At 46.5% G+C, this 25,000-nt stretch overlaps 1 protein-coding gene and 2 long non-coding RNA genes across 12 annotated transcripts in view; 2 read left to right on the plus strand and 1 right to left on the minus strand.

Moving 5' to 3' along the window:
- Positions 1-388, plus strand: part of LOC127006390 (uncharacterized) — a 3,617-nt gene extending 3,229 nt beyond the window's left edge. For both annotated transcript variants that reach the window (XR_007759551.1, XR_007759552.1), the window contains exon 2: positions 1-388. This exon is cut by the window's left edge and continues 38 nt beyond it. This is a non-coding gene — a long non-coding RNA (uncharacterized LOC127006390).
- LOC127006388 (phosphatase and actin regulator 4-like) overlaps positions 1-25,000 on the plus strand; it is a 101,860-nt gene that overhangs the window by 65,831 nt on the left and 11,029 nt on the right. For 4 of the 8 annotated variants that reach the window (XM_050876338.1, XM_050876337.1, XM_050876341.1 and 1 more), the window contains 6 exons: positions 8,010-9,098; positions 10,843-11,250; positions 12,365-12,626; positions 15,517-15,552; positions 18,039-18,250; positions 21,983-22,139. In XM_050876338.1, coding sequence (XP_050732295.1) covers positions 8,010-9,098; positions 10,843-11,250; positions 12,365-12,626; positions 15,517-15,552; positions 18,039-18,250; positions 21,983-22,139 — 2,164 coding nt within the window. The remainder of the gene's footprint in view (positions 1-8,009; positions 9,099-10,842; positions 11,251-12,364; positions 12,627-15,516; positions 15,553-18,038; positions 18,251-21,982; positions 22,140-25,000) is intronic. The other 4 variants (XM_050876339.1, XM_050876343.1, XM_050876340.1 and 1 more) reach the window with 4 other exon arrangements.
- On the minus strand, positions 1,312-3,807 carry LOC127006389 (uncharacterized). 2 transcript variants are annotated; one of them, XR_007759549.1, is made up of 3 exons: positions 2,034-3,807; positions 1,652-1,946; positions 1,312-1,453 (listed from the first exon to the last, which is right to left on the minus strand). It is a non-coding gene; the product is annotated as an uncharacterized LOC127006389 (long non-coding RNA). The 2 variants fall into 2 exon arrangements; XR_007759550.1 differs by having other exon boundaries at positions 1,323-1,453; positions 1,751-1,946; positions 2,034-3,806.

Consider the following 25,000-nt stretch of genomic DNA (forward strand, 5'->3'; position numbering starts at 1 on the left):
GACGTAAAGAAAGAAAAAGAGAAATTGTGAATGGATTATAAACTTAGACGCAGAGAAAAAAAAGTGTAATATATAGACAAAACAAGTAAAGAAAGGAAAAGAAAGAAGATGAACGATGGAAAAACAATGACGAACGGAGGAAATAGAAAAAAAAAAGGATAATTGATGAAGAGGAATAAGAAAAGATTAGCGAACAGAGGAAGAGAGATAGAAAGAGAGAAGAGAGAAAAGGAGGAAGGAAGGAAGGATTGAATGACCGAGGAATTGAACGAAAAGACCAAAAAGAGAACGGAAAAGATTAACGAATAGAGGAACAGAGAGAAAGAAAGGAAGATAGAAGGAAGGAAGGAGAATTGAATGACCGAGGAATTGAACGAAAGACCAAAAAGATCGAAGGAAGGAAGGAGAATTGAATGACCGAGGAATTGAACGAAAATACCAAAAAGAGAACGTGAAAGATTAACGAACAGAGGAAGAGAGAGAAAAAAAGATAGAAGAGAGAGAGAGAAAAGGAGGAAGGAAGGAAGGATTGAATGACCGGGGAATTGAACGAAAAGACCAAAAAGAGAACGTGAAAGATTAACGAACAGAGGAAGAGAGAGAAAGAAAGATAAAAGAAAGAGAAAAGGAGGAAGGAAGGAAGGATTGAATGATCGAGGAATTGAACGAAAAAGATAAAAAAGCAGAAATATCCTCAGTAATTATGAAAGAAGAAAGAAGGAAAATGGATAAAATAATGAAGAATTGAGGGTGAACTTAGCAAAAAATAAAGGAATAAGGAAGAAGCGGATAAATGGAAAATTGAAAGACAGACAAAGATTGAAAGATTAATTCACGGAAAAACTGATTAAAAAAAACTTGAAAAAAAGGAAAATGAGAGTTCAGTGAAAAGAATTATTAAGTAAAAAGAAAATTTGGGAGATACACGATTAATGATGATGTCGAAATGATTTTGAAGATGATGATGATTAATATAAAACACAACATAGAAATTACTTGAATAAGAAGAAAAAGTCAACTAACGGCGGGAGTCGAAACCATAGAATTATTGGACCTATTTCAAGACCCGAGGGACGTTTTGGATAATCACGCAACATCACTCAGAGACGATTTGAAGTTATTAACACCATCCTGGACTTAGGAGAAATTATAGGACCTCACTCACAGAACCAACTCTTAAGAATGAACGCGGTATAGAAGAACAGGGACACAGAAATGAGTTGAACAAAGAGAACTTATGAGCAAATTTTAGGACCTCACTCACAGAACCAACTCTTAGGAATGAACGCGGTATAGAAGAACAGGGACACAGAAATGAGTTGAACAAAGAGAACTTATGAGCAAATTTTAGGACCTCACTCACAGAACCAACTCTTAAGAATGAACGAAGTATAGAAGAACAGGGACACAGAAATGAGTTGAACAAAGAGAACTTATGAGCAAATTTTAGGACCTCACTCACAGAACCAACTCTTAAGAATGAACGAAGTATAGAAGAACAGGGACACAGAAATGAGTTGAACAATGAGAACTTATGAGCAAATTTTAGGACCTCACTCACAGAACCAACTCTTAAGAATGAACGAAGTATAGAAGAACAGGGACACAGAAATGAGTTGAACAAAGAGGACTTATGAACAAATTTTAGGACCTCACTCACAGAACCAACTCTTGAGAATGAACGAAGTATAGAAGAACAGGGACACAGAAATGAGTTGAACAAAGAGAACTTATGAGCAAATTTTAGGACCTCACTCAGAACCAACTCTTAAGAATGAACGAGGTATAGAAGAACAGGGACACAGAAATGAGTTGAACAAAAAGGACTTGTGAGCAACTTTTAGGACCTCACTCACAGAACCAACTCTTAAGAATGAACGAGGTATAGAAGAACAGGGACACAGAAATGAGTTGAACAAAGAGAACTTATGAGCAAATTTTAGGACCTCACTCACAGAACCAACTCGAGGTATAGAAGAACAGGGACACATAAATGAGTTGAACAAAAAGGACTTATGAGCAACTTTTAGGACCTCACTCACAAAACCAACTCTTAGGACTAACTCTTAAGAATGAACAAGTTACAGAAGAACAGGAAACATAAATGAGTTGAACGAAGAGGAACAGGAAGAAGAAAATACTATGGAGAGAGGAAGATGAAATTGTGTGTCAACCTAAGAACTGAGACTTTTTAACTTAAGGACTTTTACGTAAGAACACTCCTAAGAACAGAACCACCTTAGGAGTAACTTAGGATGAACTCTTAGGAGGAACTCTCAAGAATGCAAGAGTTACCAGACACTCCCACCGCAAGATGTCGCTCCTGGACGCTGTGAAATCCTAAAGAAACTCCGTTATGTGTAATTTATAAGACCAAACAGAACTTGAGAGTGAATTTAAGAACAACTTTAAGAATATAAAGTCTTTGAACCTAACTTAAGTGGGAGAACTTTTACGAAACAAAACTTGAGACCAATTTGAAGTGAACGAACTATAGTTAAGTGCAATTCCTGAGACCCCCGTGAACTTAAGAGTGATTTTAGGAACCGAGAGACTTAGGAGTAACTCTTAGGAGAAACTCTTAAGAATGCAAGAGTTAGCGAGCCCCGGCGCAAGATGTCGCTTTTGGACGCTGTGAAATCCCTGTCGCTGGCTGGCCCGTGGTGGGGAAGGCGGGGAGGACGGCGCAGGGTTCGAGTCTCCCTAGTGGGGGGGAAGGAGGGCGTGGGGAGTGACCTGACCTCATCCCACCTCTTGGGGACCCCGGGAACCTACCGTAGACGGCTCTCTTCCCCATGTGACCCCTTCCCCAACCCCGCACCCTACGCTGAGGCCCTCCCCAATGCCTCCCCAAGCCACTATCCCCTCCCCACCCCTCCCCATGGCTCCTACCCCCTCTCCTCGTCCCCTTCCTCCTCCTCTTCATTCCCTAATCCTTCCTCCCCATCCTCCCCTTCCTCACCTTCATTCTCTTCCTCCTCCTCTTCATTCCCCACTTCTTCCCCATCCCATTACTCCCTCCCCACCCCTCCCCCTTCCTCCTCTTCTTTCCCCATCCCCTCCTCCCCTTCCTCCCCACCTCCATATGCTCTCCCCAACTCCCCCCTTCCCTACACTACCTCATATTCCCCTTCCTCCCCTACCTCAATCCCCACCTCTTCCCCATACCACAACCGCCTCCTTGCCCAGACGCGGTCCCTCCCCCCTTCCCTTCCCCACCAATCCCCATCTTATGCAGTTGGGGAAGTGAGGGGAAGGGGAGATGGGGAGAGCTGTAGGAATGGGAAGAAAGGGGAGGAGAGGGTGATGGGTAGCTCCTCCATCCCCACCTCCTCCCCCTTCCCCATCTCCTCCCCAACTGAAGGGGAGGCCGTGGGGAGGAGAAGCGTTGGGGAACAGTTGTGGGATGAGGTGAGGAATGAACTGAAGGATGTGTGGGATGAGATAGACATGATCGACTCCTCCCCAACTTCCTCCCCACGCCTTCTCCATTCCTCCCCACCCTCCCCTTACCTCCCTCATTCCTCCCCACCCTCCCCTTACCTTCCCCATCACCCCCATGGCTCCTCCCCTACTTACACTCCTTCTCACCCTCCTACCCCACCCCCACGGCGACCCCAATCCCCACCCTTTCTTCCCCAACCTCCATCTTCTTCCCCATCCTCCCCATTCCTACCCCAGCATTCCCCAACCCTTCTCCATGGTTTGGTCTCCTCTCCCCACTCTCCCCATCCTCCTACTCCTCCCCCAAGACGACCCCAATCCCCATTTCTTCCCCAACCCCATAGCCCCTCCCCAGTCTACTCCCGCCTCCCCCTCCCCTCCCCACGTTCCTCCAAGCGCCTTAGTCCTTCCCTCCCCTCCCCACTTCCTTCCCCAACCTCCTCTCCACGTCTTCCCCAACCCCCCAATATCTCCCCAAGGTTGTCCAGGCTACACTCTTCCTCCCCTTCCCTCCTCCCCTTCCTCCTCCCCAAGGCTACAGCGCTCCTCCCCACTCCTTCTCCCCTTACTCCCCACCTCCTTCCCCTCCTCCCCATCTCGCGCTCTGAAAGGTACTGCTATTGTGTGTGTGTGTGTGTGTGTGTGTGTGTGTGTGTGTGTGTTTGCTTTTCTTAATACTAATACAAAATAAATCTGTGTGCGTGTTTGTTTGTGTGTGTGTGTGTGTGTGTGTGTGTGTGTGTGTGTGTGTGTGTGTGTGTACTGAGGTGTGAAGGTTTGACAGTGTGTGTGTGTGTGTGTGTGTGTGTGTGTGTGTGTGTGTGTGTGTACCGCGATGTGATGACTCATAAACCTTAACCATGAATGAGAGAGAGAGAGAGAGAGAGAGAGAGAGAGAGAGAGAGAGAGAGAGAGAGAGAGAGAGAGAGAGAATGAAGGAGGTAAACTCAGCAGTGTGTGGATAGAAGTGGTGTTGTGTGGTGGTGGTGGAGGTGGTGGAGGTGGTTGTGATAATATTAATAATAATAATAATAATAATAATAATAATGCTTAAGATTACAAAAACAAAAGAATATTATCATCAATTTATTTTATTTTATTTATTTATTTGTGGATTTGAAAAGCGAGTGAAAAATAATAATAATAATAATAATAATAATAATAATGATAATAATAATAATGCTTAAGATTGCAAAGAAAAAAATATTATCAATTTATCTATTTATTTTATTTATTTTATTTATTTGTGGATTTGAAAAGCGAGTGAAAAATAATAATAATAATAATAATAATAATAATAATAATAATAATAATAATAATAATAGTTGAAAATAATAATAGAAAGTGGAAAATAGTAGTAGTAGTAGTAGTAGTAGAGAGAGAGATTTAAGACCTTGCATAATGAGGACGTAATTTCTCTCTCTCTCTCTCTCTCTCTCATTCCTTCTTGACTGACTCATGCAGGATGTGACGTCATATTATTCTCTCTCTCTCTCTCTCTCTCTCTCTCTCTCTCTCTCTCTCTCTCTCTCTCTCTCTCTCTCTCTCTCTTTTTCTTTTTGTCTCTGAAATGCCATATTTTTTTTTTTTTGAGAGAGAGAGAGAGAGAGAGAGAGAGAGAGAGAGAGAGATTAATGGTAGAAGTTGTAATAGGAATAGTAGCAGTAGTAGTGATAGTAGTAGTAGTAGTAGTAGTAATAATAATAATAATAATAATAATAATAATAATTGTGATTTTAAGCATTACAAATAACAATAATAATAACAATAATGAAAAAGACAAAAAGAAGAAGGAAAAAGTGAAAGAAAGAAAGAAAAAGAAAAAGAAAGAAAAAAGAAAAAAATAACTATGCTCTACTATAACGTTACCCCGGTCGAAGAGGGAGGAGGAGGAGGAGGAGGAGGAGGAGGAAGAGGAAGAGGAAGAGGAAGAGGAGGAGGAGGAGGAGGAGGAGGAGGACTAGCATCATGGGAAGTGTGTGTGTATTTCCCACGCCTATTGCACCGTTTGTGTAGACCTAGTAAGTACACACACACACACACACACACACACGCACACACACACATACACACATATACATACACACACACACACATACACACACACACAGTTTTTTTCGTTATAGTATGAATGGAAAGGAAAAAATTCTCTCTCTCTCTCTCTCTCTCTCTCTCTCTCTCTCTCTCTCTCTCTCTCTCTCTCTCTCAATTTTTTCCGAATATATTATGAATGGAAAAGGTTAAATCCTCTCTCTCTCTCTCTCTCTCTCTCTCTCTCTCTCTCTCTCTCTCTCTCTCTCTCTCTCTCTCTCTCGTAACTTTTTTTTATTATTTTGAACGGAAAAGTAAAAAATCTCTCTCTCTCTCTCTCTCTCTCTCTCTCTCTCTCTCTCTCTCTCTCTCTCTCGGTAATAATGACATTCTTAACTACCTAATTAACCTTTTCATGAACACCTGCCGTCATTACCGTTCGCTCAAGTGTTAATTCTTCTACTAAATTACTAAAACAACAGCGATTATCCACCCTCGTAAGTCACTAATGTATATTCAGGGGTCATATATATTCCACACCTTTCTATATGATGCCGGTAATGTATATAGGTTAAAGGTATGGTATGGAAATGTATGGAATGTGGGCTTATATACATGAGTGCCGTACGTCTTGAAATGTATGGAATGTAGGCCTATATGCATCAGTGCCGTACGTCTTGAAATGTATGGAATGTGGGCCTATATGCATCAGTGCCTTGCGTCTTGTTCTGTACGTGTAGTTCTGTCTATACGTATAAGAAAGACGTGTATGTATCGTGTATTTGGTTGGTTGGTCACTTGTTCGGTTGGTTGGTTGAGCCGTTGGATAACTCTGCCTGTCACTCGTAAAACACTCATATTTCTCATTCATTAATCCTCATAACTCACTCATTTACTCATTCTTTAGAGGAGCAGCGAGTAGCGGGCTTTTTTTTATTGTTTCCTTTTTGTGTGTGGCCTTGTGCTGTCTCCTTTTGCTGTAATAAAAAAAATGACTATCGTAACTATCTATACTTATGCAAATGACGTGTATGTATCGTGTCCTTGGTTGGTTGGTTAAGAGCCGCTTGATAACTCTGCCACTCTCCCTGTCACTCGTATAACACTCATATTTCTCACTCAATAATTCTTCACAACTCACTCATAACCATCGTAACTACCTCATATAAGTCACTCGTAACTATGACATCACACTCGTAAACTCACATATCTGACTCATAGGTTATATTCATGCTTTACTCACTGAACTTACATCCCTCATAATTGTCATATGGATTGATAAGTCACTCATTAATTCCTTATAACTCACTCACTCATAACTATCGTAACTACCTCATATAAGTCACTCGTAACTATGACGTCACACTCGCAAACTCACATATCTGACTCATAGGTTATATTCATGCTTTACTCACTCACCTCACATCCCTCATAACTCTGCACTATTAATGAAGAAAATTTTGTATATGTGTAGAAATTCGCTAAAGTCAGGTATAGAGAGATATGTTAGGCGGGAAATATATTATGGAAAGGCGCGGTAAAGTCACGTATATAGTCAGTTATCCCTTGCGTTATTAGGTAAGAAATATATATGGTTAAGAATTCGCAAAAGTCACGTCTATAGTCACAGTTCTAATACACCTGCGTTATTAGGTAAGAAATATATATGGTTAAGGATTCGCAAAAGTCACGTCTATAGTCACAGTTGTAATACACCTGCGTTATTAGGTAAGAAAATAATATATATATATCGGTAAGGAGGATTCGCAAAAGTCACGTATGTAGTCACAGTCTCCCACTCGTCCTGCGATTTTAGGAAGTGTAAATATATATGTCAAAAGATACGCAGAAGTCACTTATATAATCACATTTTACCTCGTCTAGATACACCTGTGATATTGGACAAGTAAATATTTGTAATGAAGTTATGTAGACAGAAGGACGTCACGTATAGAACCAGTTTTCCTCGCGTCCTGAAATACCTCCGATTTTAAACAGGAAATACAGTTCGGTGCAAATGAGAAAAAATAAATAAAAATCGGATATAGGTTCACTCCGAGACGCTTCCATAGAGTTCGTAATAACGTTCTGTGGAGGTCAATGACTTCTTGATGTTTAAACGTGTATTACTTCGCTCTAAGACGCTTTCGTAGCCTTTCTTATAACGTGCGATAGTTGTCAGTGCTGGGAATGCCTCGCTGGTGTGACGCATAGGTGAGTGTGTTAGCGTGTGTCGGTTTGGCTTGGCTTGCTACCACCCAGCCTGTCAATGGTCAGGTGCTCAAGCCAAGATAAGCCAGGGGGCGTTGACTGGACCGGCGACCTCCTATGTTGGCCCTCACCTGGCCAGAGAGTGGCGGCGGTTCACCTGGGCGTTGTGTGTGTGTGTCACGTGTTATGTGTTAGGGCGTGACGAGGCGGCCGCTGGGTACTGTTGTGTGTTAGGTGTGTGTGTGTGTGTGTGTGTGTGTTAGGTGTGTTTGTGTGTGTGTGTGTGTGTGTGCCGCTGGTCCTGACCCCCCCTCCCCCCACAGAGAGCTGCCCGGACAAGGGTGAGGGCGTGAACGGCAGCGTGGGCGGCGGCGGCGACACTCAGGCGACGACGACGACGACGACCTCGCCGCCCAGCAGCGAGCAGCAGCAGGGGAGCGGCGCCCCCGCGGCCTTCAGCCCCCTGGCGGCGGGCACCACCACGCTCACCACCACCACTGCCCTCAGCGCCCCCCCCGACGCCCCCCCGCCCTACCACAGCCACCACCACATCGTGGGCGGCGCGGCGGCGGCGGCGGCAGCGGCGGCGGCGGCGGAGCGGCCCGAGCGGCCGACCAGCCTGATGGCGCCGGGGGGTAAGTGGCAAGGGAGGGCGGCCCAGGGCGCGGCGTCCCCCCTCGAGGCGCCTGACGCCTCCCTTGTGCCCGCTACTAACACCTCCACCACCACCTCCACCACCACTATAACCACCACCACCACCACCACCTCCACCACCACCACCTCCAGCAGCGGCGGCGGCGGCGGCAGCAGCGGGGGAGGGGGCGGCACCACCATGTGCGGGGGGCGCCACGCCCGCTGGCTGCTGTGTGTGCCCAGCAGCTCCGTGCCGGGGGACCACTACCAGCCCTCCCCCGGCCCCCCCCTCACCCCACACCACCCCCCCGCCACCACCACCACCTCCACCCCGTCCCACCACCACCACCACCACCAACACCACCACGGCCACCCCCCCGCCGCCTCGGCCCCCCGCACCCTCCCCTCCCCCTCCTCCCACTGCAACCTGGCGGGCTGCTTCCTGCGCCCCGCCTTGCACCCCCCCCAGGCCAGCCCCTCCCAGCAGGCCTCCCCCTACGCCCCCCCCAGCCCCCACCCGCCCCCCGGCCTGCCCTCCCCCCAGGGCCACGCCGTCACCTTCGCCCCCACCCCCTTCATGCAGGCCCAACACCTCCCCCCCGCCGCCAACACCACCAACACCACCACCACCACCTCCTCCTCCGCCTCCTCCGCCCCCAACACCTCCACCTCCAACACCTCATCCTCATCCTTCCCCTCGGCTTTCCTCCCCCCCTACACCCCCGCCCCCCCCACGTACGCTACGGGGCGGCCCCCCACCGCGAGGAGTACCCTGGCGGGTGAGTCTCCACCACCACCACCCCGCCGTCATCACCACCACCACCACGCATGCCGCCAGTCTTGTCCGCCCCCCATCACCCCCACACCCCATCACCCCGCCCCCCATCACCTCCAAGCATGTACAGACTTTTGGTTCTCAAGCGACTCACACACACACACACACGCACACAGGCAGTCAGTATTTTAATAACAGTAGTGAGCAGAAAAACAACATTGAGGCAGATGACACATTATGAAGTTCCCAGTTAAGATTAAGATGGGACAGGTATGGGACAGGGGTGAATAGGGGAGACCGAGGATGTTTAGTGTAGAAGAAGGGGATAGTTGTGTGTTGTCAAAGAAGAGGGGATAGGTGTTTGGAAGAATAGGGAATAGGAAATAGGTGTTTGTAAGAATAGGGAATAGGTGTTTGGAAGATTGCGTGGAGTCGACAGATGGAGAAATTGAGTTTTTGAGGCATTGAAGGACACCAAGTAATAGGCCTACATTTTTTTTTTCTTTTTTTTTTACAAGCAAGGCAAACACATGTACACAACTTGACATCACCATTGGAAGAGTGTGTGTGTGTGTGTGTGTGTGTGTGTGTGTGTGTGTGTGTGTGTGTGTGTGTGTGTGTGTGTGTGTGTGTGTGTGTGTGTGTGTGTGTTTCCACTTGATGACCAAAATTTACCTCCCATTGCATGACCATCCTTCCCCACTAACATTCCTCCCCTCCTCCTCCTCCCTCCTCCTCCTCCCTCCTCCTCCCCTTCCTCCTCCTCCTCCTCCTCCAGGCCCGTGTCGTCGTCTGTCCTGTGAAGATTAATTATTATTATTATTATTATTATTATTATTATTATTGGTGTGATTTTTTTAATATATATAGCTATTATTTTTTTTTTTTTATATATGTGTATTTCTCTAGTTCTTAGTGTGTGTGTGTGTGTGTGTGTGTGTGTGTGTGTGTGTGTGTGTGTGTGTGTGTGTGTGTGTGTGTGTGTGTGTGTGTGTGTAGCCCCCCCCTCCACCCCCCCACACCCCCAAAATTTCTCGTAACAAACGCACATATATATTTAGATAGATAATTATTAGTATTAGTATTGCAATTATTATTATTATTATTATTATTATTATTATTATTATTATTATTGTCTTATAGTTATAGTGCCTGCCATTGAAGTACTGTTATATCTACTACTACTACTACTACTACTACTACTACTACTACTACTACTACTACCACCCCGTCCCCCCCAACCACCACCACCATCACCACCACCACCTCAGATATATATATTAGCTAGTCTCCCTGTGTGTGTGTGTGTGTGTGTGTGTGTGTGTGTGTGTGTGTACTGATATATCTTGTTTTCTTTCAGGTGTTAAATAAGCTAATTCATTACTAACACTAAATTACTATTATTATTATTATTATTATTATTGTTATTATTATTGTTGTTGTTGATGTTGTTGATATTGGTATTGTGTGTGTGTGTGTGTGTGTGTGTTTGTGTGTGTGTGTGTGTGTGTCTGTGTGTGTGTGTGTGTGTGTGTGTGTGTGTGTAAGAGTCAAACACACTTGAGTCTAAACACACACACACACACACTCACACACAGACACACACACATATAAACATTAAAAAAAAAAAAAAAAAAAAAATCCATGTTTACATTTACGTGTGCCTGTGTGTGTGTGTGTGTGTGTGTGTGTATGTGCGCGCCTATGTCCACGTGTGCCCCGTCTCACCCCGTTTCCCCCCATTCCAGGCTGCGACGGAGGGGGGCTGGGCATGGGCGGGGTGCAAGTCCTGCCCTCGGAGATCCCGGCTGGCCTGCACCCCATCCATCAGCGCGATGCCCACACCTTCTACGGAGGGGGGGGCGGCGGGGGGGCAGGGGGAGGTGGCGGCGGGGAGGGCAGGGGCGAGGACGGTCATTACCACCCCCACCCCCACCCCCACCCCCACTCCCATGTCCCCCACCTCCCCGAGCCCCCCATCCCCGTGTCGGAAATTGGGCCCATCCCGCCCCCTCCCATGTTCTCCTCCCCCTCCCCCCTGGTCGCGCCCCGCAGCCACCCCCCGCCCCCCTACCACCCCCCTCCCCCTACTGGTTCGTCCGGGGCGGGGGTGCAGAACGCGCTGGGGCATAACCTCTCGGCCAGTGACTATGGGGGTGTGTGTTCGTGTGTTGGTATTTCTTACTGTGTGTGTGTGTGTGTGTGTGTGTGTGTGTGTGTGTGTGTGTGTGTGTGTGTGTATCTATCTATCTGTGTGTGTGTGTGTGTGTGTGTGTGTGTGTGTGTGTGTGTGTGTGTCTCTCTCTGTCTGTCTATCTATCAATCTATCTGTGTGTGTGTGTGTGTGTTTGTGTGTGTGTGTGTGTGTTTCTGTGTCTGTCTCTTTGTCTGTCTATCTATCTATCTATCTGTGTGTGTGTGTGTGTGTGTGTGTGTGTTTTCATTATCTCCATTCACTCAAAATCCTAATGAATCAAAGTTTTCAAGTCACTGTTTTTGTTGTTTTTTATAATGGAGTCAATTAGCATAAAATCTCTGTTCTCTTTAGTAATTTAAAAGAGAATCAACATCCCAGTCATAAACAGTTTTTCTCTCTATCTCTCTCTCTTTTTCTTTCTCTCTCTGCTGATATTTTTCCTTCCTTCCTTCCTTCCTTTAACTTCATTCTTTCCTCCAATCACCTGCTTCTCCATGCTCTTCCTTCCTTCCTTCCTTTCTTCATTCATTCATTCATTCATTCATTCATTCATTCATTCATCTTCCTATCTTCATTCTCTTCTCCAATCACCTGCCTCTTCCTTCCTTCCTTCCTTCTCTTAACTTCATTCTCTCCTCCAATCACCTGCCTCTTCCTTCCTTCCTTCCTTCCTTCCTTCCTTCCTTCCTTTCTTCTCCTAACTTCTTTCTCTCCTCCAATCACCTGCGTCTTCCTTCCTTCCTTCCTTCCTTCCTTCTCCTTCCTTCCTTCCTTCCTTCCTTTTGCCAACTCCCTTCTCTCCTTCTCCCCACTCCTCCTCCTCCTCTTCCTTCCTCCTACTCTCCCCTTCCTTCCTTCCTTCCTTTTGCCAACTCCCTTCTCTCCTCCTCCCCACTCCTCCTCCTCTTCCCCATCACCTCCCATCACCCCCCATTCTAACTATCTCCTCATCACTCGTACCAACCCCACTCTCTCCCTCCTCCTCCTCCTCCTCCTCCTCCCCAATACTACCCTAACTTCTCCCAACGTTCCCCCACCGTCACCCCATGCTAATCTCCCTCACCCCATCGCAGAGGAGGAGCTTGAGGAGGATGAGGAGGGAGGCGAGGATGGTGTGGTGTTCTACTCTGGGGGCGCTGCACCGTACGACACAACCCAAGTGGAGGAGGTGCCAGCGAGAGAGCCACGCCTTGACGCTAAGCCACTCAAGTCGGCACTCAAGAAGAAGGGAGGAGTGCCACCCCCTAATGGCTCCGCGGGGGGTGCCACGCCCCCCGCCGGCACCCCCACGGATACTCCCGGCAAGCCACTCTCCGTCAGGCAGGACTCGAACAGGTACAGAACGGGTATGGGTGACGGGAAGGGAAGGGGAACTCATGACAAGGAAGGGACAGGAAGGGGACACAAGGGAAGGGAAGGGAAGGGGATGGGATGGGAGGGAAACACACAGCAAGGAAGGGGCAGGAAGGGAAGGGGCACACACAGCAAGGAAGGGACAGGAAAGGGTACAGAAGGGAAGGGAAGGGGACGGAAGAGAAACAAACAGCTGTGAAGGGAAAAGGAAGGGATGGGAAGGGAAGGGGATGGAAGAGGAAGAACTAACAGTGAAGGGAAGAGAAGGGAAAGAAGGAAGGGAGGGGTGATGGATGTGTGAAAGGAAGGGAAGGGAAGGGAAGGGAAAGGAGAGGAGGAGAAAATTGGGATAACTGAATAGAGTGTTTGTGTGTGTGTGTGTGTGTGTGTGTGTGTGTGTGTGTGTGAAATGTGTCTATCTATCTATCTGTCTATCTATCTATTAATATTAATCTAGTCATTAACACATATATTTAGTCGCAGTAGAAGAAGATTGTTGTGATATTAATATATATAACAAAACAAATTACTTTAATATTACATGTATAAGTGTGTGTGTGTGTGTGTGTGCGTGTGTGTGCGTGCGTGTGTGTGTGTGTATGTGTGTGCTGTTAACCCATTAGAACGCACACACACACATATACACGCACACACACGCACACAGAATCTAATGTCCTTTCCCCCTTAGACTCCTGCCCCACACAATAAGGAGGGCCAGAGTAAGGTATACAACACCCCATTAACCATTTCTCCCCCATTATATTACCTGTTACAACCCCCATTAACTTATACTATTACTTCCCCATTTATATAGATACGGATTTGTCCCTTCTATACCCATTACCCTTGTCTCCCCTACCCATTCACCCCCATCACCCATTATATCCCCCATTACTTCACCCATTTATATATCTATGTGTCCCCCGGTTCCCAGTTTTTCTCCCGGTCTTTACCTTCTTATGGGTCACCCACTCCCATTGCTCAGCCCAGTCAGCCCCGGCCAGCCTCTCTGACCTCACCACCTAATAACGCACATGGGTGGGTGTGGGATGGTCATGTGCCCCCACCCACTGTACCACCGGAAAGATGACATATGACCTACAGTGAAACCAAATTGTCGAGTCCGTTTGGGCGTTGGCTTCCGTGGGGGTCGATTTCCTCCCTTCCGCTCTGCCACAGTCCAAACACCTATCTCTTCCTCTCATATGTAAGGTAAAGGTTACAAACTGACCTGTCTTTCGGCCACCTCTTGATTCTCTTTTTTGGGAGCAGCGAGTAGCGGGCTTTTTTTATTATTGTTTTCGTTTTTTGTGCCCTTGAGCTGTCTCCTTTGTTGTAAAGAAAAGAAAATGATAGGAAAGAATAGGTGTTGGGTCTGTGTGGCGAAGCAGAGGGGAGGAATGGACCCCCTGGAGCCTCCACCCAAACAGACTCAACAATTTGGTTGGACTTTAAGACATACGACCGTTAGCTGGTAAACGGCAACCGGGTGGCAAGTAGACGCTATACGGTTACGGTCAGGTAGTGGAGAGTCACCCCACACGGCAACTTGTGCGGTGACCTCTGGTGGGCTGGACGGCATACCAACACATGGCCTTGTTACTACGGGTCGTTACGGGAGGTGGCTGTCCTCACTGTGACAGGACGTGTTGCCTACTGGTCACCAACGTCCGGCCACCAGTACACATCCTGTTGAAATGCCAGAATTTAATCTTTACTATGCTCCCACACGGCCTCTGCATGTTACGAAACGCACGAGAAATTAATCCAGACAAGGAAAAGTTTTGCTTGCTCCGGGGATCAAAACCGCGACCAGCAAGACAGGAGAGCCACCCCTTAACCCAGTAGCAGCGACGCGTCAAATTTGTGGCTTTACCATGTAGCAGCGACGGGCCAAATTTGTGGTTTTTCTGTGTAGCAGCGACGGGCCAAATTTGTGGCTTTACCGTATAGCAGCGACGGGCCAAATTTGTGGCTTTACCATGTAGCAGCGACAGGCCAAATTTGTGGCTTTACCGTGTAGCAGCAACGGGCCAAATTTGTGGCTTTACCGTGTAGCAGCGACGGGCCAAATTTGTGCCATGAAATAAACCCCCCAAAATAGATGATACATAATCTGGTCACAAATGCTTTGATATAAATTATGAAATGGTTTATGTGAGGGGTGATTTTTCTCATTTTTCTTGCTTGGAGGGACCATTAAGAAACGTGATCCTCGCTGGTATCGGGTTAACCAGTCAACCAAAGAGTCACCCCACTGGCAGAGGGAGTTATGGGAGACTCGCCCATCAGGCTTAGTCGCCACGGCACTGCTCTGTCAGGCGGTGGTCAGTGCTGGGTGGGCATCGTGACCTGACTCGATGTATGAGGTCAGGGTGTGAATCTTACCATGGCACCTGTCTGGACACACCTGGACCACACAGCTATTCGGTCCAACAGGTGCCTGGCCGCCCGTGTGGTCAGGAGGTGGTGGCTGGGTCGCAGTGGTCATTATCAGGTCACTAGGTCAGAGTGGCGGCCGGCCTCTACTTCAGTATTTTCTCAACATTTCTATATATTAATGCCCTCATCAGCCCTTCATTCACCCTTATGCTTACCCTGTTAACTATTACTTCCCCATTAGAGCCCATTACTATTATTAGTGGTATTTTTTTCCCATTAATTCCCCCATTGATGAACTTAATGGGCTGATAAGGCTTTGACCCCTCCTCCTCATCCTGGTCATCTCCTCTTCCTCCTCTTCCTCCTCCCCCTCCTGATCATGTCTTCCTCCTCCATCTTCCATCCCTCACCACCACCATCACCACCTCCCCTCCTCCCTCTTCCCCTCCCCGCCAGCCCCCCAGTAACCCGGTTCTCCCCTCTCCCCAAGGCGCCTCCCCCTCCGCCCACCTAGGATAAGGTTCAGGTAATGGCCACCAGGTGTTCTGTGCTTGCCAAGGTGCTCGTTAAGCCTCCTCCTCCGCATCCTCCTCCGCATCCTCCTCCTCCCTCACACACACACACTTCTGTTGACACCCCCACACACCCCCTCTCTCTGTCTCTGTCTGGTCCCTCTGCCAAGGGTTATTTTGACAAGTTTTCTGACAGTACTCACTTTGAACAGTCCACATGTCCAGCATTGTGTGGTGGGAGCAGCCCTGAGCCTCCTGGCAGGGGTGTGCTGGCCTGGCCACAGGGCTGGGGGTCTGGTCCCCGGCACTCACTGATGGACACTTGAGAGTGTTCATTGGGTTATTGTTGAGACTCAGGTCATTTTAATTGCTGTAAAAATACTATTGTGTAAATCAGAGGGATATTTTCCTAAATTTATTTTTATCTTGTTTACTTTAAAAAAAAACTTGATAAAGACGAAAAATCACAAAGTTGATTGAAATTTTTCTAAAAATTATCAATATTTTCCCAACCCTGGTCTGTCCCCCCCCCTTGTCTCTGCCCACCCCCCACCCCCTCATTGGGGTCACCTGTTTGTCCCTGCCTTTGCCCCTCCCCTTTCTTCACCTGGCCTGCCCCCCTTCCCCCCTCTTTCTTACACCTTTCTTTTTTCTATCTAATACTTAATCCTCTCCTTCCTTCCTTCCTTCCTTCCTTCCTTCCTTCCTTCCTTCCTTCCTTCTGCCTTCTTCCTCTATGTATTGGCACCTCCTCCTCTTCATCCCTCCCCTCCTTACCCCCCTTCACCCTCCTCCTTCTTCTAATAGTTATTCTCTCTCTCTCTCTCTCTCTCTCTCTCTCTCTCTCTCTCTCTCTCTCTCTCTCTCTCTCTCTCTCTTTTTTTTGCATGATTAAACCCCCCAGTCAGTCAGTCAGTCATGTACGTACGAACATACGCACATAAACACACACATACACATACGCACACACACAGACTTTTGTGTACATACATAAAATCTGTGCATGTGTGCGTGTGTGTGTATGTGTATTTCATGTGCGTTTTTTAATGGCTACTACTACTACTGCTGTCCTGTGTATGTATGTACGTATGTGTGTGTGTGTCTGTGTATGCGCAATGCATGTATAACTCTTACGAAACTACCAGCATGTGCGTCTGTGTATGTGTATGTGTACATGTGTGTGTTTGTGTACGTGTCCCTTCCCCTGCCTGTGCACGTTGATGTCTGTATGTACGTTTGTGTGTACGCATCGTGGACACATAACCCCCCCCTCCCCCCCTCCCCCCTTCCTCCCTCTGTGTACGCATGACTTCAGAGGATAAAGAAAAAAAAGGGAAAATTAAGGATGAAAAAAATATGTATAATGATATATATTTTTTTTTTCACCCATTAAAAGTGTTTACTAGTGAAGGGAACACTGCCCCCCTACTCCCCCTCTCCCCTCCCTCCCCCCCATCAACCCCCCCCTCCCTTCCTCCCCCCCATCAAAGCACAAACATTAGCATTTTATGGATAACTTGCTGCACATTTATAACATTGGAAGTGATTAACGGCCACCAGAGTTAACTTTTTTAATTACCTGCCCAGCTGTGCCTGCTCCCCCCAATCCCCCCCCCCCCACCCCCCCTTTTCTAATGTTCCCAATGCCCTGCAAGCCTGTGTCTGCCCTAAGATAACGGCCTGACCCTACCCAGTCAAGGACATAACCATAAGACTCCCAGCACCAGGGATGTTGTTACTTCAGTCGGCCCTCAAATAGTAAGGTTTTCAATAGTCCGGTTTTGGTTTTATACTGATTGTTGTAGAAGGTCTTGTAGGGTTTTTAAATTTCTACCTCGTCGGGAAATTTAAAAATCCTAAAAAATCTTCTTAGAAAATCCACATAAAACCTGAACTATTGGAAACTGTACTATTTGAGGGATGACTATTATTATTATTGTTATTGTTACTATTATTATTATTATTATTATTATTATTATGTTTGTTAATTGATGGGAGTGTTAAGAGATAATTAGGTTAAAGTAAATTCCTAATGAAGAAGAGAGACTATTATTATTATCATTATATTATTATTATTATTGTTATTATTATTATTACTAGTGATTATAAATATGTAATCAGTCCAATTTGCCATCATTTGAAGAGTTTAATTATTAGCTATTGAAGGTAATTTGACTATTATTATTATTATTATTATTATTACATATATATACACATACATACATACATACATACCTCCACACAACCTCCTCTTCCCTCTCCTCCCCCTCCTCCTCCTCCCCAACCTCCTCCTCTTTCCTCCCCACTGCCCCCTCCTCTTCCCCATTCCTTCCTCCTCCTCCCTTCCTCCCCACTCTCCTCCCCAACTTACTCCTCCCCACCACAACACACACACACACACACACACACACACACACACACACACACACACACACACCATCCCCACCACCACTCCCCAGTACTAATCCCCACTCTTCCCCCCCATCTTCCCCTTCTACAGCACCAAGCCCATCCGGTTCTCGTACAGTCGGGGCGGGGGCAGCGGTGACGGGGGCGGGGATAAGGGGGGCGGGGAGAACAAGGAGAACAGCGCCCCGTTCTCCTACCTCCCCCCCAACACGGTGCTGCCAAACTCCGCTGCCGCCCTGCACGATGATGACGATGATGATGACTCGCCCATCCTCTACAGGGACGACGACGACGAGGACGACGGTGAGGATGATGAGGGCTGGGCTTTCTCCCTTTGTGGAGTTGGTGATCTCTTTATTTTATTTTTTTGTCCCTCCGTTTTCTCCGTCATCTTTTTCTCTACTTTATTTTCTGTTTTTCCCTGGTGTGTTTCCCGCCCCGCCCCGTCCCGCCCCGGCCCAAGGCAGGGGAGGGAGTGCACACCTGTTATTTGTTTTTGCTTATATTTTTGTTCAAAAGAATTTTGTTTTGAACAACTTTTCTTGTGGTGGACTTTATAAGTAGACGACTGTTAGCTTGTGCACTGCCCAGAAGACAAAATGAGATAAATTTAATTTCACGTCCTCTGTGGTGCACATTTAGGTTGAGTTTGGCGCGGTAAAATGTGTCCATTATCTGGCGCTGCACGGCTGCAACACAGCGCGTCAAAGGTTTGGATTTCACTTTGGTGAGAGGAAGCGCCTGACTGCTGCGCCAAGGTGGCGGAAACTTCCTTTGTGTGTGCCTGGCGTGAGGTCACAGCCACACCACTGGAGGCGGTTGTGCTCAGCCACAAAATGACGCCACTGGCATGAGAGTGCACCTGTGCCCCAGACGTGTGTACATGCCCGTGGCCTGGAGGTGTGCAAGATGGTTCATTTATTGATTCATTTATTTATTAATGTATTTATGGGCAAGAGGCAGGTTCATAAATTGTTAGCAATTTATGTAACCGCCCGGCGGGGCAGTCAGTTGATGGCTAAGGAAAGACCCGTCTGGCTGATGTGGTCTTTGGTCCTGTCAGTCAAACCTGTCAGAGTGAAGTCCATGTAACCATCACTCTCTGAGAATCATCCATTGTTAACTATCCTCATCATTGCACATATACATCAGTGATAACTGATTGCCGTCCAATCACGTACATACAAAAGACAACACATGGATCAGTACAACACATTATAACAGACTGTCAGGTGTCCGGCTGCCTGACACACATACAAGTACAACACGTGGAGCACTATAATAACACATAAGAACAGAACACTTCAACAGAACTCACACTGTCAGGGTCTATCAGCACCTCCGGCTCTCGGGTGCTCGTCCGCCTCAACTTCTTCCCCGCACCAACTTCCTTAACCGCCTGCCCTTCACCGGGGCCTTGCTTCCCTCCTGTACAGGGCCCACTCATGGCTCTGAACCAGGGCGCCTTCGTACAGCTGTGGCCGGCCTGATGGGTTTGACCTCTGGCCGTCATGGCACAACATTCCCATGATAAATGGCGTTTGTGACCGTAAACCTCTCCATTATTCCTTCCTCTCCACTCTTCCACCTCCCTCCTCATCTCTCCACTTCTCACCCTGTCTCATTTCCCTTGATTTCCTCACATTGCCTAGTGGAGATAACAATATTACTTATTATTATTATTACTACTATTATAAATATTATTACTATGTTATATGTCACATCCTCCTCCTCCTCCTCCTCCCTCCCCCTCATCCCCATCCTCCCCCCCTTGCTGAGCTGACCTCCCCCCCCCCCCAAAACCACCCTTACCTCTAATCTAAGTACTGGCGGCTCCTCGCTGTGAAATATTATTGTTATTATTAGTATTAGTATTATGTGTGTATCTTAATATCAAATACTTACACACCCTCTATATGTGTGTGTGTGTGTGTGTGTGTGTGTGTGTGTGTGTGTGTGTGTGTGTACCTATATGTTTACTAATAACCCTTTTCTTCCCTCCCTCCTCCTCCTCCCTTCCTCCTCCTCCTCCTCCATTCCTCCTCCTCCTCCTCCTCCTCCCTCCTGTTCTTCGGCAAGTATTAATATTGTTGTTGTTGTTGTTGTTGTTGTTGTTGTCATTGCTTTCTTGCTTATGTGCGAGAGAGAGAAAGAGAGAGAGGAATGCATTCGCTCCTTTTGAATATTTTTTGCTTAAATATAAATGTCATGGACCACATTGGTTATACAGCCGTCCCTCCAATAGTACGGTTCCCAATACTTTGGTTTTAATTTTATACGGATTGTCGTAGAAGGTCTTTTAGGATTTTAAAATTTCTTGCTTGTCGGGAAATTTAAAAATCCTAAAAAATCTTCTTAGAAAATCCACATAAAAACAAAACTGAACTATTGGAAACTGTACTATTTGAGGAGGGACTGTACAGGCAGCGCAACCCGTGGCCACTCGGTGAACTCTCAACGCAGTACTTTCCGTATAATTCAGGTTCTGTACTAGAGTGCGTCCGAGGCTGCCTCCAGGATACAGGGCCTTGGTTCCGCCACCACTCCAAACCAACGCCTGCACGCACTTTACTTGGGAGCAGCGAGTAGCGGGCTTTTTTTTTATTATTGTTTTCTTTTTTTCTTTTTTTTGTGCCCTTGAGCTGTCTCCTTTGTTGTAAAAAAGAAAACGAACTCCTTCCTGAATACCTGACCCAACTATTTGACATGGAGAAAAACTGAAATCGAGCAGGAGTGAAGTGCGTGCAATCATCGGCTTGGGGCGACAGTGGCACCATGGCTGTGTATCCCGGAGACAGCCTCACACGCACTCTACTCCATAACTTGAACTCTATGGAAAATTCAGCTTGGAGTTAAGTGACCACATTTGGTGCTGCCTGTATAACTAATATGGTCCATTGCAATAGTAGTAATAATAATAATAATCTTGACTATTACTATTATTATTGCTATTATTATTATTATTATTATTATTATTATTTGGCTTGTTTTCATAGGCATGGTAGATAATAACTTGCACAAATGTAATATATTAGCCCACCACAAACATTGCCAGCCCAACACACACACACACACACACACACACACACATACACTGCCAGTCCAAAATGCTGCGGTTGACACTCACTGTTTCCCGACCGCTCCTTAACCAGTCTGCCAAGGAGGTGACCCATTGGTGGAGTGTGTGAGGCTCTCCACATCAGGCAGATCACTACACTGCCATCCTTATAAACAGAACAGTCCAGCACCGTAAAAACACACATTCCTGCCCCACAAGACATGCCAGAATACCCCAAAACAATTGTAACGTCACAGACAACAGCCAGAAACACTCATTCCCTTCCCTCACTAAACACACAACTTCACCTCTCACTCACTTTCATCCCTCACTTTCATCCCCAACGTAACTGTATAGATATTCCCAGCCTGACGGTCACCCTCATTTTCAGCCCACAACAGACCCTCATCCCCAGTCTCAGTACAAAACACAGAAACTATCCTAAAACAGACCCACATTCACTGACCTCCAGCCCCCAAACAGCCCTGCATTCACTGACCTCCAGCCCCCAAACAGCCCTGCATTCACTGACCTCCAGGCCCCAAACAGCCCTGCATTCACTGACCTCCAGGCCCCAAACAGTCCAGCACTCACTCATCCCCAGCCCCCAAACAACCCACCATTCACACATCTCCAGACCCCAAACAGCCCAGCATTCACTCATCCCCAGCCCCTAAACAGCCCAATCTCGACTTATCCCCAGATCCCCAAAACAGACCCAAAGAAATAGTAACGTCCCAGAAATCAGCCCCAAGGAACCATAACAGAACCTCATTTCCAGTCCTAAACACCCCTAGAAACAGAACCTCAAGAAACATCAAATAAAATACATCCTAAAACACTGACATTTCTCTCCCTTACTAAACCACACACCAGACGCACGCAGAACTTCACCTCTCACTCCAACGAAATCTAATCTTCTCCCTTTCTCTCCCTCCCTGTCCCCTGTGTCGCCCCTTCCCCTGTTCCCCCCCCAGACCGTCTAGTGAACAAGGTGGCGCGTCGTGACAGCCTGGCGCAGAAGTTGAAATGCCGCCCCAACAAGCAGGACCTCATCGACCGCAACATCATTCCCGTGCAGAGCGAGAACGACCGCAAGGAGTTCAGGGAGGCCATCGGCGCCAAACTAACAAGGTATGTCAAGCTCTACTGTCTGTCAGGGGAGCAGCATAAGGGGAGGAGAGCTTACTAGGTGTGTTGAAGGGCCCTTGTTAGCTTTGTTGAGTGTGGAAAGTCTCTCTCTCATAAAGGGAAGGAAGGAAAGATCATTAGAAAGGAAGGGAAGGGAAAGAGTGACGATGCTGGTTAACTCTTGCATAAGGGATTAGGACAGTATAAGGATGAAAGAGTGAAGGTTCTGGTTAACTCTTGCATAAGGGATTAGAACAGTACAGGGATGAAAGAGTGAAGATGCTGGTTAACTCTTGCATAAGGGATTAGGACAGTATAGGGATGAAAGAGTGAAGATGCTGGTTAACTCTTGCAAAAGGGATTAGGACAGTATAGGGATGAAAGAGTGAAGATGCTGGTTAACTCTTGCATTAGGGATTAGGACAGTATAGGGATGAAAGAATGAAGGTTCTGGTTAACTCTTGCATAAGGGATTAGGACAGTATAGGGATGAAAGAGTGACAATGCTGGTTAACTCTTGCATAAGGGATTAGGACAGTATAGGGTTGAAAGAGTGAAAATGCTGGTTAACTCTTGCATAAAGGATTGGGACAGTATAGGGATGAAAGAGTGACGATGCTGGTTAACTCTTGCATAAAGGATTGGGACAGTATAGGGATGAAAGAATGAAAATGCTGGTTAACTCTTGCATATGGGATTAGGACAGTATAGGGATGAAAGAGTGAAGATGCTGGTTAACTCTTGCAAAAGGGATTAGGACAGTATAGGGATGAAAGAGTGAAGATGCTGGTTAACTCTTGCATAAAGGATTGGGACAGTATAAGGATGGGGAAGGGCAGAAAGCCATAAGAAGGAGGAAATACCAATGTGGGAAGGATATCAAGAGTTTATTAGCAAAAGGGATGAAAGAATGAAGATGCTGGTTAACTCTTGCATAAGGGATTGGGACAGTACAGGAAACTGCTTCTTCTAAACTGATCTTCGCCTACGACATATCCCAAGCTCTCCTTCACCAAGAGACGTCACTCACTGCCAACAAAAAACAGTGACTGACTTGGGCGCGGACTAAACCAGTATTAGGTCGACCTGAATCTTATATATAAATGCATGTGTGAGAGATATTATTGTTATTATTATTATTAAACTATCTTGTGAACAGCTGGGGAGAGAGAGAGAGAGAGAGAGAGAGAGATGGTGTGTTAGGGTAGGTGACAAGAGAGTGCTATGTGGTTTTCAATGCTGTGATTAACTTGTATTGGAGGGAAATTTAGGAGGAGGAAGGAGAAGATAAGGAGAGGGAAAGAAATGAGAATGGGGGAGGAAAAGAAGAAGGAGGAGAGGGCATTAAAGGATGAAGGAAAAGAAGGAAAAGAACACAAGAAATGGAGGAAAAATAAAAGGGAGGAGAAGAAGGAACTGAGGAAGATGAAGAGGGAAGAGGAGGAGGAGGAAGAGGGAAAGAAGAAGAAGGGGAACAATTGGCGATTAGTGAAGATAACGAAATATTGAATGGAAGAGATGTTGATGAAGGAGGAGGAGGAGGAGGAGAAAGGAGGAGAAGGAAATTGGAGGAGGAGGAGGAGAGAGGGGGAGAAATGAGAAAGGAGGAGAAGGGAATTGGAGGTGAAGGAGAAGGAGGAGGAGGAGGAGGAGAAGGGAATTGAAAGTGAAGAAGGAGGAGGAGGAGAAGGAGGAAGAGGGGAATAAAGAGAGAATTGGGTGGAGGAGGGAGAGAACAGGAAGGGAAGGAAGAGGAGAAGGAGAAGAGGAAGAAGAGGAGGAGGAGGAGGAGAAGAAGGAGGAAATGAGGACAGATGGAAGACTTATGTAAAGGAGAGAGAGAGACAGAGAGAGAGAGAGAGAGAGAGAGAGAGAGAGAGAGAGAGAGAGGTGGTTTCGTAATGAGTGTGTTGCCAAGATAGAGAGAGAATATACCCATTCCCCTCTCTCTCTCTCTCTCTCTCTCTCTCTCTCTCTCTCTCTCTCTCTCTCTCTCTCTCTCTCTCTCTATTTTTCTATATATTTCTTTATTTTCTGAAGTAGTAGTAGTAGTATTAGTAGTAGTATTGGTAGTAGTATTGGTAGTAGTAGTAGTAGTAGTAGTAGTAGTAGTAGTAGTAGTAGTACAGTTCTTCCTCCTCCTCCTCTTCTTCTTCTTCAATCTTCTTTCTCCTCCTCTTCTTCGTCTTTTTCCTCCTACTCTTCTTCTTCTTCCTCTTCATCTTCTTCATTCTTCTTCTTCTTCAATCTTCTTTTTCTTCTTCATTATCGTTTTCTTCATCTTCCTCCTCCTCCTCCTCCTCCTCCTCTCATTATTATTATTATTATTATTATTATTATTATTATTATTATTATTATGATTTTCGCTGCGTATTTGGGGTCGACTCAAAATAGGACAGATTATCAGGTCACGTGACAACCAGAGAGAGAGAGAGAGAGAGAGAGAGAGAGAGAGAGAGAGAGAGAGAGAGAGAGAGACTACCTTCCATAACTTCATTCAAAGGTTAGATCAAGGAGAGAAAATGCACCTTTCTCTCTCTCTCTCTCTCTCTCTCTCTCTCTCTCTCTCTCTCTCTCTCTCTCTCTCTCTCTCTCTCTCTCTCTCTCTCTCTCTCTCTCTCTCTCTCTCTCTCTCTCTCTCTCTCTCTCTAACGGAAATGGCTTGATTGTTTATTTATATTTTTTTTTACCTTATCCAGGAATGGCATTTAAAGAGAGAGAGAGAGAGAGAGAGAGAGAGAGAGAGAGAGAGAGAGAGAGAGAGAGAGAGAGAGAGAGAGAGAGAGACTCGCATCACCTCGCCCCACTGACACACACACACACACACACACACACACACACACACACACATACATACACACATA

The sequence above is a fragment of the Eriocheir sinensis genome, chromosome 32 (assembly GCF_024679095.1).
Source record: "Eriocheir sinensis breed Jianghai 21 chromosome 32, ASM2467909v1, whole genome shotgun sequence".
NCBI classification, from domain to species: Eukaryota; Metazoa; Arthropoda; class Malacostraca; order Decapoda; family Varunidae; genus Eriocheir; species Eriocheir sinensis.